The sequence below is a fragment of the Hippopotamus amphibius genome, chromosome 12 (genome assembly GCF_030028045.1).
Source record: "Hippopotamus amphibius kiboko isolate mHipAmp2 chromosome 12, mHipAmp2.hap2, whole genome shotgun sequence".
NCBI lineage: Eukaryota > Metazoa > Chordata > Mammalia > Artiodactyla > Hippopotamidae > Hippopotamus > Hippopotamus amphibius.
The window spans coordinates 87,912,698-87,924,300 of NC_080197.1; the positions used below are offsets into that span (position 1 = coordinate 87,912,698).

General features: G+C 58.6%; 1 protein-coding gene across 1 annotated transcript in view; it reads left to right on the forward strand.

Annotated features, from left to right (window-relative positions):
* Window positions 1–11,603, forward strand: part of KMT2D (lysine methyltransferase 2D) — a 39,886-nt gene that overhangs the window by 14,068 nt on the left and 14,215 nt on the right. Inside the window, exons 17-39 of the mRNA XM_057703201.1 lie at window positions 65–229; window positions 325–434; window positions 534–581; window positions 1,245–1,466; window positions 1,698–1,817; window positions 1,907–2,011; window positions 2,239–2,369; window positions 2,454–2,601; window positions 2,801–2,866; window positions 3,045–3,155; window positions 3,357–3,494; window positions 3,603–3,687; window positions 3,917–4,158; window positions 4,259–4,332; window positions 4,541–4,591; window positions 4,734–6,548; window positions 6,655–6,834; window positions 6,912–7,048; window positions 7,284–9,163; window positions 10,695–10,818; window positions 10,965–11,049; window positions 11,155–11,221; window positions 11,334–11,566. Of these exons, the coding sequence (XP_057559184.1) occupies window positions 65–229; window positions 325–434; window positions 534–581; window positions 1,245–1,466; window positions 1,698–1,817; window positions 1,907–2,011; window positions 2,239–2,369; window positions 2,454–2,601; window positions 2,801–2,866; window positions 3,045–3,155; window positions 3,357–3,494; window positions 3,603–3,687; window positions 3,917–4,158; window positions 4,259–4,332; window positions 4,541–4,591; window positions 4,734–6,548; window positions 6,655–6,834; window positions 6,912–7,048; window positions 7,284–9,163; window positions 10,695–10,818; window positions 10,965–11,049; window positions 11,155–11,221; window positions 11,334–11,566 (6,337 nt within the window). The remainder of the gene's footprint in view (window positions 1–64; window positions 230–324; window positions 435–533; window positions 582–1,244; window positions 1,467–1,697; window positions 1,818–1,906; window positions 2,012–2,238; window positions 2,370–2,453; window positions 2,602–2,800; window positions 2,867–3,044; window positions 3,156–3,356; window positions 3,495–3,602; window positions 3,688–3,916; window positions 4,159–4,258; window positions 4,333–4,540; window positions 4,592–4,733; window positions 6,549–6,654; window positions 6,835–6,911; window positions 7,049–7,283; window positions 9,164–10,694; window positions 10,819–10,964; window positions 11,050–11,154; window positions 11,222–11,333; window positions 11,567–11,603) is intronic.

Below are 11,603 nucleotides of genomic sequence, written 5' to 3' on the forward strand. Positions count from 1 at the left end.
CCAGGCTGGTTTGGGTGCTTTGAGTGGGTTAGGTGCTGAGGGTCTCTCTTTCTGCCCCCACCAGGTGTGTGTCTTGTATGCAGTGTGGGGCTGCCTCCCCTGGCTTCCACTGTGAGTGGCAGAATAGTTACACACACTGCGGGCCCTGCGCAAGCCTGGTGACCTGCCCTATCTGTCACGCCCCGTACGTGGAAGAGGACCTACTGATCCAGTGCCGCCACTGTGAACGGTGAGGGAGCCCCTTTCCCCTCACATAGGCCCCTTCTTCCCTGTTCCCGGCCTTGCGTGGTCTCCGTTTATCTCCTCGTGTCTCCCTTCTCCCAGGTGGATGCATGCTGGTTGCGAGAGCCTCTTCACGGAGGATGACGTGGAACAGGCGGCTGATGAGGGCTTTGACTGTGTCTCCTGCCAGCCTTACGTGGTAAAGCCTGCTGGTGAGTACCAGATGCTGGGGAGAGGGGAGGAGGAGTCAGGGCAGGGGTGCCTTGCCTTGGGACAGGGCCTCCAGCTGCCTTGGTTTGTCCTCTCCACAGCGCCTGTTGCGCCTCCAGAGTTGGTGCCTATGAAGGTAAAAGAGCCAGGTGAGTCACAGAAATTCTGAATGCCACAGCCAGAGGAGACCCTTAGTCCAGCTCCAGCCCCCCCAACTTTATCTCCTTATTTTCAGAGAAGGAAACTAAGGCTCAGAGAGGGGTTAAGTGGCCTGCCCGAGGTCACCCCCGTAGCTCAATGGTAAAGTTATGACGAGAACCAAGACCTCTGGTTTTGCAGGCAGAGTTCCTTCCACCAGGCAACATGGCTTTTGTACGGCCAGAATCTCACCTCCAGAGAGCACAGAATACAGCTCTTTCTCCTTAATGAAGGAGCTGGGGCTCTCTCACCTCCATCATGATGTGGGCACTGCTCCTGGCATCTGGGGCACTGTGAGCTGGCATTCGGCAAGAAGGAGCCCTCCTGGCCCTAGATAGCTAGAGAATATATTTGGTGAACTGAGGGTTAGTCACAAGCACAGTCTGGCTTCAGCAGGAGCAGTCTCTCTGACGTCCCTGGGTCACTGGTGGAGCACTCAGGCTTCAGCAGGCGCCCGTTGGTAGTCTCTCCTCTCCAGCCCTCAGACTCCAGCCCGGACTTCAGCCTGTCTCTGTCTCGCTGCCTCGTCCCAGCTAGGGACTCAGGCCGAAACTTGGAATTTTGGGTCCCCTGGGGCCTCCACCAGGGGTCACATGCTCTTCCTCTTTGTGCAGAGCCCCAGTACTTTCGCTTCGAGGGTGTGTGGCTTACAGAAACTGGCATGGCTGTGCTGCGTAACCTGACCATGTCGCCCCTGCACAAGCGGCGCCAGCGGCGAGGACGGCTTGGCCTCCCGGGCGAGGCGGGGCTTGAGGGTTCTGAGCCTTCAGATGCCCTTGGCCCTGATGACAAGAAGGATGGCGACCTGGACGCTGATGAGCTGCTCAAGGGTGAAGGTCAGGCTGGGGAATCTCAGGGAGTGCCAAAGTAGTGGGAGCATGCCATTGAGGGTTGACTGTTGGGCAGCAGCAGCGTTGTCACTCCCAGTCACCCTCAAACCGCTGTTGGTCTTGTCCAGGTGGCTCTGTGGCAGGGCACTCAGCTCTCTGCTCTTAGGTGGCAGGATGACAGGGTTAAAGGGGTCCATGCCTCTGACCTGCTTCCATCTCTTCTGTCTCTGTACACAGGGGGTGTGGAGCACATGGAATGTGAAATTAAACTAGAGGGCCCTGCCAGCCCTGATGGAGAGCCTGGGAAAGAGGAGACCGAGGAAAGCAAAAAACGCAAACGCAAACCCTATCGGCCTGGTGAGGCCCTGGGATGCAGAGGTGGGATGGTGAGGGGCAGCTCACCAGGTCCCCAGCGGCTTCTCAGCCTCAGCTCTGCCTCCTTATAGGCATCGGTGGTTTCATGGTGCGACAGCGGAAATCCCACACACGTGTGAAAAAGGGGCCTGCTGCACAGGCGGAGGTGTTGAGTGGGGATGGGCAGCCCGACGAGGGTGAGACGGGTGAGGGCTCCAGTGGGGCCTGGGAGAAGGTGGGGGTCACAGGACCTATGGGACACTGCCAGGGAGGCCTGGGGCAGGGGAGCTCACTCAAAGGGCCCAGCGGGTAGTGCGCCCAACTGGCGTTGGGGAAAGAGTAGGCAGAAAGCAGCCCCAGGCCAAGTTGGGAACAGCATGCCCACTGTCCCAAGAGAGGCTGACACCTCCCATTCGGTCCCCAGTGTTGCTTGCTGACCTGCCTGCAGAGGGCTCTGTGGACCAGAGCTTAGCTGATGGGGATGAGAAGAAGAAGCAGCAGCGGCGAGGGCGCAAGAAGAGCAAGCTAGAGGACATGTTCCCTGCTTACCTGCAGGTGGGTCTTAGGCTCCAGGGGGCAAGGGCAGTGTCTGCCTTGCATGGCATAAAGAAGCCTGTTTCTCCCTGACTCCTCCCACAGGAAGCCTTCTTTGGGAAGGAGCTGCTGGACCTGAGCCGGAAGGCCCTTTTTGCAGTTGGGGTGGGCCGGCCAAGCTTTGGACTAGGAACCCCGAAAGCCAAGGGGGATGGAGGCTCAGATAGGAAGGAGCTCCCAACCTCACAGAAAGGTCAGTCGTGTGGGGGTAAGATGGTCTGAAGGGGTCCAGCTTCACTCTGTGGTTAGAAGCTGGTAAGAGATTTTGGTGGGAAATGGGCTGGTCTCCAGGAGTTGAGGGTGGGCCAAGGGCCCTGGCCTTGGCGCTGGGGTCCTGTTCTGGGCATCAGATACAGGGCATCTCTGATTGGATTGAGGACTGTTGCTCGTAGGAGATGATGGTCCAGATGTTGCAGATGAAGAATCCCGTGGTCCTGAGGGCAAGGCTGACACACCAGGTGAGGGCTGCTGGGAGGACTGTGTGCCATCTTGGTTTTGCTTCTCTCAACCTGTTCTGGCCCTGAGCACCATCAGGGTTGGAGGCTGGAAAGTGTTCCACGCCTTCTGTGGTTCAGGTTGGCCAGTGTAGTACCTCCATACTGGCCTTGGCTGATGGGTTTCTCCTGACAATTACAGGACCTGAGGATGGCGGCGTGAAGGCATCCCCAGTGCCTAGTGACCCCGAGAAGCCAGGCACCCCGAGTGAAGGGATGCTTAGCTCTGACTTAGACAGGATTCCCACAGAAGGTGAGGCTGTGACCTGCTCTCCTTGTGTATAAGGGTCCTCTGTGGGAGAAGGAGGGTGTCCTACCTGTGGGACTCTCCTCTCTACAGCTTCTCTGGTGGGGAGTCCTGGGCACCTTCCTTGGCCGTGACCATTTGTAGCCCTGTGGTGTCCCTTCAACTCCCCAGTCTTCCTCAGCAGCATCCTTCATCGATCCCTCACAGAACTGCCCAAGATGGAATCCAAGGACCTGCAGCAGCTTTTCAAGGACGTTCTGGGTTCTGAACGAGAGCAGCATCTGGGTTGTGGAACCCCTGGCCTAGACGGCAGCCGTACACCGCTGCAGAGGCCCTTTCTTCAAGGTGATCATCGGGATAGGAGTGGTTTGAAGACTGGGTGGGCAGGTCTGGCCAAGCCTGCCTCCAGGATGGGCCACTTGCTCCCTTTCTCTGATCCTATGCCTCTTGTAGGTGGACTCCCTTTGGGCAATCTCCCCTCCAGCAGCCCAATGGACTCCTACCCTGGCCTTTGCCAGTCCCCATTCCTGGATTCTAGGTTGGTATTTATGCTTATCCCCCATGGGCAGTCCCTTCCCTCCAATTGGGGCCGTGCCGAGGGAGGGAACTGTGGACGCTGGGGTGCTACTGTAGCAACACCTGCCTCTGCTCTTTTGTTAGTGACAGTCCTCTGTTGGGGCAGGGCAGTGGCCTGGGGACTCTGGGCAGTTTGTCTGGGGTGGGGCTTGGCATCCCTGCCCTCTGTGACTCTCTGCCCCTGCGCCCAGGGAGCGCGGGGGCTTCTTTAGCCCGGAACCCGGTGAGGCAGACAGCCCCTGGACAGGCTCGGGGGGCACCACGCCCTCCACTCCCACTACCCCCACCACGGAGGGTGAGGGCGACGGGCTCTCCTATAACCAGCGGAGTCTTCAGCGCTGGGAGAAGGACGAGGAGTTGGGCCAGCTCTCTACCATCTCACCTGTGCTCTATGCCAACATGAACTTTCCCAATCTCAAGCAAGATTACCCAGGTACTCATGGGACCAGGGCCAGGGAGAGACAACCTGGTAACATGGCAGGTGCAGGGGTCACCCGCCAAGTCGCCTCTAACACATTCTCTTTGCCCTTCAGACTGGTCTAGCCGCTGCAAACAAATCATGAAGCTCTGGAGAAAAGTTCCAGCTGCTGATAAAGCACCCTACCTGGTGAGACAGAGGGAGCCTGGGTCAGCGTGGGAACTGAGGGTGGGGGTGACTTTGGGAGAGTCCCCTCAGTTGTTGCCATTCCCCACTCCCAGAGCCACTGGGACAGTAGGGATCAGCTTCTGGGTAGGGAGTGTGAGTGACGTGGTGAGGGATGGGGGCTGGGCAGGAAGTTGAGTCCTAGCCCGAGGCTGTGTCTTCTGTTCCGCAGCAAAAGGCCAAAGATAACCGGGCAGCTCACCGCATCAACAAGGTGCAAAAGGTGAGTGGGGGCCAGGCTGGGTCGGGCCACCCGAGACCTGTGGCGGGGCGGCCTCGCTGAGGGTGGGGGTGGGGGAGGGGGCGGGGGATGCAGGGCCCGTCCACAGCAGCCTGACTGCCCTGTGCCCGGTCTCCCCCTGTAGCAGGCTGAGAGCCAGATCAGCAAGCAGACCAAGGTGGGCGACATGGCCCGTAAGACTGACCGACCGGCCCTGCATCTCCGCATCCCCCCCCAGCCGGGGGCACTGGGTAGTCCGCCTCCTGCTGCTGCCCCCACCATCTTCATGGGCAGCCCCCCTCCCCCCGCCGGCTTGTCTACCTCTGCGGACGGGTTCCTGAAGCCGCCGGCGGGCACGGTGCCCGGCCCCGACTCGCCCGGTGAGCTCTTCCTCAAGCTCCCAGCCCAGGTGCCCGCCCAAGTGCCTTCGCAGGACCCCTTTGGACTGGCCCCCGCCTACGCGTTGGAGCCCCGCTTCCCCACGGCACCACCCACCTATCCTCCCTATCCTAGTCCGACCGGGGCCCCCGCGCAGCAGCCCCCGACGCTGGGCGCCTCAGCGCGTCCTGGGACTGGCCAGCCAGGGGAGTTCCACGCTACCCCACCTGGCACGCCCCGACACCAGCCCTCCACACCTGACCCCTTCCTCAAACCCCGCTGCCCCTCACTGGACAACCTGGCTGTGCCTGAGAGCCCAGGGGTAGGGGCAGGCAAGACTTCCGAGCCTCTGCTGTCGCCCCTGCCTTTCGGGGAGTCTCGGAAGGCCCTAGAGGTGAAGAAGGAAGACCTTGGGGCATCCTCTCCGAGCTATGGGCCCCCAAACCTGGGCTTTGTTGACTCACCCTCCTCAGGCCCCCATCTGGGTGGCCTGGAGTTAAAGGCACCTGATGTCTTCAAAGCCCCCCTGACCCCACGGGCATCTCAGGTAGAGCCCCAGAGCCCGGGCTTGGCCCTAAGGCCCCAGGAGCCACCCCCTGCCCAGGCTTTGGCCCCTTCTCCTCCCAGCCACTCGGACATCTTTCGCCCTGGCCCCTACCCTGACCCCTATGCCCAACCCCCGTTGACCCCTCGGCCCCAGCCCCCACCCCCCGAGAGCTGCTGTGCCCTGCCTCCTCGCTCACTGCCCTCTGACCCTTTCTCCCGAGTCCCCGCCAGTCCCCAGTCTCAGTCCAGCTCCCAGTCCCCACTGACACCCCGTCCTCTCTCTGCGGAGGCGTTCTGCCCATCCCCTGTCACCCCTCGCTTCCAGTCCCCTGACCCTTATTCCCGCCCACCCTCACGCCCTCAGTCCCGGGACCCATTTGCCCCGTTGCATAAGCCACCCCGCCCCCAGCCCCCCGAAGTTGCCTTCAAGGCTGGGCCTCTAGCCCACACCCCGTTGGGGGCTGGGGGTTTCCCAGCAGCCCTGCCCTCAGGGCCAGCAGGTGAGCTCCATGCCAAGGTCCCAAGTGTGCAGCCCCCCAATTTCGCCCGGTCCCCTGGGACCGGTGCATTTGTGGGCACCCCTTCTCCCATGCGTTTCACTTTCCCTCAGGCGGTAGGGGAGCCTTCGCTAAAGCCCCACGTCCCTCAGCCTGGTCTCCCTCCACCCCACGGGATCAACAGCCATTTTGGGCCCGGCCCTACCTTGGGCAAGCCTCAAAGCACAAACTACACAGTAGTCACAGGGAACTTCCACCCGTCGGGCAGCCCTCTGGGACCCAGCAGTGGGTCCACAGGAGAGGGCTACGGGCTGTCCCCGCTACGCCCCCCGTCAGTCCTACCACCACCTGCGCCCGATGGATCGCTCCCCTACCTGTCCCACGGAGCCTCACAGCGGGCAGGCATCACCTCTCCAGCTGAGAAGCGAGACGATCCAGGGGCTGCGATGGGCAGCTCTTTGGCGGCACCTGAACTTCCAGGTACCCAGGACCCAGGCATGTCCAGCCTCAGTCAGACAGAGCTGGAGAAGCAGCGACAGGTGAGTCAGCATCCTGGAGCTGAGCCCCCCGTATCTCCTCTGTTTCTGTGCCAGCCCTTTGGTTCAAGTAAAATCGACTTATCCCTCTTCTCTGTTCTCCATGCAGCGCCAGCGACTACGGGAGCTGCTGATTCGGCAGCAGATCCAGCGCAACACCCTTCGGCAGGAGAAGGAAACTGCGGCAGCTGCCGGAGCAGTGGGGCCCCCGGGCAGCTGGGGTGCTGAGTCCAGTAGCCCTGCCTTTGAGCAGCTGAATCGAGGCCAGACCCCCTTTGCTGGGACCCAGGTAGGTAGAGTGGCAAGGAGTGGTGGATCCAAGGTACTGAAGGCAGCCCCATCTTCATCTACCCTCATCTCTCCTAGGATAAAAGCAGCCTCGTGGGGCTGCCCCCAAGCAAGCTGGGTGGCCCCATCCTAGGGCCAGGGGCTTTCCCCAGCGACGACCGACTCTCGCGGCCACCTCCACCAGCCACCCCTTCCTCTATGGATGTGAACAGCCGGTGAGGCTCCATGGGGTTCCCTGGGGGGACATCAAGGGAGCATATTGTACCACCATTGTGTGCTGCCTCTGATTTTCCATTTGTCTTTAATTCTTCTTCATATTAATCACTTACTTTTCTTCACCATTCTTTCCCCCTCACTGCATGAAGTTCATCCTTCCTTCCTTAGCACAGCCCGTGTTCTAGCTCTTTTTCATCCTGATTTCATCTTACTGACTACTGTGTATTCTTCCAGGCAACTGGTGGGAGGTTCCCAAGCCTTCTACCAGCGAGCACCGTATCCTGGGTCCCTGCCCTTACAGCAGCAGCAGCAGCAGCAGCAACTGTGGCAGCAGCAGCAGCAGCAGCAGCAGCAGCAGCAGCAGGCAACAGCAGCAGCTTCCATGCGACTTGCCATGTCTACACGCTTTCCATCAACTCCTGGGCCTGAACTTGGCCGCCAAGCCCTAGGCTCCCCCTTGGCGGGAATTCCCACCCGCCTGCCTGGCCCTGGTGAGCCAGTGCCTGGTCCAGCTGGTCCTGCCCAGTTCATTGAGTTGCGGCACAACGTACAGAAAGGACTGGGACCGGGGGGGCCTCCATTTCCTGGTCAGGGCCCCTCTCAGAGACCCCGTTTTTACCCTGTAACTGAGGATTCTCACCGACTGGCACCTGAAGGGCTTCGTGGCCTCGCAGTATCAGGCCTTCCACAGAAACCCTCAGCCCCGCCAGCCCCTGAACTGAACAACAGCCTCCATCCAACACCACATACCAAGGGGCCCAACCTGCCCGCTGGCTTGGAGCTAGCCAGCCGGCCCCCCTCAAGTACTGAGCTTGGCCGCCCTCCTCCTCTGGCTCTGGAAGCTGGGAAGTTACCCTGTGAGGATCCCGAGTTGGATGATGACTTTGATGCCCACAAGGCCCTGGAGGATGATGAGGAGCTTGCTCACCTGGGCCTGGGTGTGGATGTGGCCAAGGGAGACGACGAGCTGGGCACCCTGGAAAACCTGGAGACCAATGATCCCCACCTGGATGACCTGCTTAACGGGGATGAGTTTGACCTGCTGGCCTATACTGACCCCGAGCTGGACACTGGGGACAAGAAGGACATCTTCAATGAGCACCTGAGGCTGGTGGAGTCGGCCAATGAAAAGGCTGAGCGGGAGGCTCTGTTGCGAGGGGTGGAGCCGGGACCCTTGGGCCCTGAGGAGCGCCCTCCCCCCGCTGCTGATGCCTCTGAGCCCCGTCTGGCATCGGTGCTTCCGGAGGTGAAGCCCAAGGTGGAGGAGGGTGGGCGCCACCCTTCCCCTTGCCAGTTTACCATTACCACCCCCAAGGTAGAGCCAGCCCCTGCTACCACTTCCCTAGGCCTTGGGCTGAAACCGGGACAGAGTGTGGTGGGCAGCCGGGACACTCGAGTGGGCACAGGACCTTTTTCTGGCAGTGGGCACACAACAACTGAGAAGGTCCCCTTTGGGACCACAGGAGGACCGCCCGCTCACCTGCTGACCCCCAGCCCACTGAGTGGCCCAGGAGGGTCCTCCCTGCTGGAAAAGTTTGAGCTAGAGAGTGGGGCCCTAACCTTGCCCGGTGGACATGCATCTGGGGATGAGCTGGACAAGATGGAGAGCTCACTGGTAGCCAGCGAGTTACCCCTGCTCATCGAGGACCTGTTGGAACACGAGAAGAAGGAGCTGCAGAAGAAGCAGCAGCTCTCAGCACAGCTGCAGCCTGCCCAGCAGCAACAGCAGCATTCCCTCCTGCCCACCCCAGGCCCTGCCCAGGCTGTGTCTTTGCCTCATGAGGGCTCTTCTCCCAGTGTGGCTGGCCCCCAACAGCAGCTTGCCCTGGGACTTGGAGGTTCCCGACAGCCAGGCTTGGCCCAGCCGCTGATGCCCACCCAGCCACCAGCTCATGCCCTCCAGCAGCGCCTGGCCCCATCCATGGCCATGGTGTCCAACCAAGGGCATATGCTAAGTGGGCAGCATGGGGGACAGGCAGGCTTAGTGCCCCAGCAGAGCCCACAGCCGGTGCTGGCACAGAAGCCCATGGGTACCATGCCATCTTCCATGTGCATGAAACCGCAGCAGCTGGCGATGCAGCAGCAGCTGGCTAACAGCTTCTTCCCGGATACAGGTAACCTCAGCTGGGTGCACTGGCTTAGTTACTCAGGGGTGGTCACTGTTACTACTGAATGCTCATGGAGGCTGCAGAGCCAAGACACTCCCTAGTTGAAGGGGATGGAACACAAAGCACTTTGGCTAAGTTCTATAGGAGTGATGTAGGCAGAAGTACTGTAGCTTTTAAGGGAGGATAGTGCCTGGCATGTAGTAGGCATTCAGATGTTTGAGTGGCTCTATGAAATGGACGCACGAAGTCTGATTAGCAAAGGCATTGTAGCTGTGGTGAGACCCAGAGATTAGGACTTGGAGAGAAGTGCAAGAAAAAGCAATCGGGTTGGTGAAAAGACTTAAGACTTAGCAGCAGGAAAGCCAGTAGGGTATATTTGGAGACAATGAGTGGTTACGCCAGAGTAGGCTTTGTGGAGGGAAGTGAGGGGGCACTGCCATAACTTTGGAGAGGTAAGAAGGAGGCCCAGACTGAAGAAGACCTCAAATTATAATAGCACTTATTGAGTAATGACTGTTTGCCAAACACTGTGCTGAGTGTTTTACATTCAGTGTATAATTTAATCATCACAACAAACAAATAGGTACTATTATTATCTTAGATGATGGAAAAGGAAACTGAGGCAGAGAGATTAAGTGACTTGCCCAAGATCACACAGCTAACAGAGCCGGAATTTGAACCCTGGCCCTCATATCCTCTGAACTGTTTTTCTGCCTCAAAATAACCAGAAGAGGGAGTTTGGCTAGTCCTCTTAAAAGTAGGGAGTCAGGGGACTCCCTGGCAGTCCAGTGGTTAAGACTCCACGCTTCCAGGGCAGTGGGCTCGGGTTCGATCCCTGGCTGGAGAACTAAGATCCCACGTGCCGCGTGGTGCGGCCAGAAAAAAAAAAAAACAAGAACAAAACTAGGAAGTCAGTTAAGCTTTCTGAGCAGTGGAGAAATATACAATGTACAGGGTTTTAGGAAGATTTTAGTTTTCGGTGGCTGCTTGTTTCTCTTTTCCTACCCAACATCCTGGACAGGCAGAAGAGTGGTCTGTAGGTGATGTGTGTTGTGCCCAAAACAGCTCTGGCATTGGGGTTTGGCACAGTGCCCACATCTTGGGTTCTTGGGTTGCACTTAGTTGTGCTAAGAGCACTACTATCGAAGAGTGCTTTCTAGATCATAAAGTGTACTCATATTCTGGTCACGTTTGATCCTCTCAGTAGCTTCATGAGGTAAGCAGAATACGGAATCATGATCTCTATCAAATAGAAGAGTAAACTGAGGCTCATAGAAGTGAAATGACATTGATATATTGGCTCAGCAAATATTTACTGAGTACCTTTTCCTAGCACCGTGCAAGTAAAAACAGAGCCGCGTGTCCGGTGAGTAATAGAACTGAGTCACCTTTGTTGCCTGGCTCCTAGTCCAGTGGTCTTTTCACCATGCCATGCCATTATTCTGCTTGGCTTAGTGGAGGTCAAGGTGTTGGAATAGCAGACGTGGAGTGGGGCATTGACCTCAATGCCCAGCTCACTTGGCTCTTCCCTCTCTAGACCTGGACAAATTTGCTGCAGAAGATATCATTGATCCCATTGCAAAGGCCAAGATGGTGGCTTTGAAAGGCATCAAGAAGGTGATGGCTCAGGGCAGCATTGGAGTGGCACCTGGTATGAACAGGTAAGACTTGCAGGGTAGGAGGGTTGGCCCTTTCCTTTTCCAGTCTGTCCCCTGTTCTTCCTGGTCCTTCTTCCTGCTTGTCCCACTTCTTTGCTCTTCAACTTTCCCCATCACCAACACATCCTCTTTGCTTTGGCGGCCTCCAGGCAGCAAGTGTCCCTGCTAGCCCAGAGGCTCTCAGGGGGGCCCGGCAGTGATCTGCAGAATCACGTGGCAGCTGGGAGTGGCCAGGTAAATGGTCAGGTGGGAATGGGAACTTGGGTCCTGCGCCATGGGGCCACCCTTCTTAGGGCCTGGTACGGAACAGTGACTCTGTAACAGTCTCTCTCATCACAGGAGCGGAGTGCCGGTGAGCCCTCCCAGTCTCGTCCCAACCCACCCACTTTTGCCCAGGGAGTGATCAGTGAGTATGGGGGTGGGAAGGAGTGTACGAGGAAGTGGCTTGGGGTATGTGGGGAAGGAGGGATTTGGATCACCTGACACCCACCATAACACCTGCCTGCTTCCTTTCCCAGATGAGGCTGACCAGCGGCAGTATGAGGAGTGGCTCTTCCATACGCAGCAGCTCCTACAGATGCAACTGAAGGTGCTAGAGGAGCAGATCGGGGTGCACCGCAAGTCCCGGAAAGCTCTGTGTGCCAAGCAGCGCACTGCCAAAAAGGCTGGCCGTGAGTTCCCAGAGGCCGATGCTGAGAAGCTCAAGCTGGTTACAGAACAACAGAGCAAGATCCAGAAACAGCTGGATCAGGTGGGGAAGGCAGACTTCAGCCTAGCAACCAGCAGCC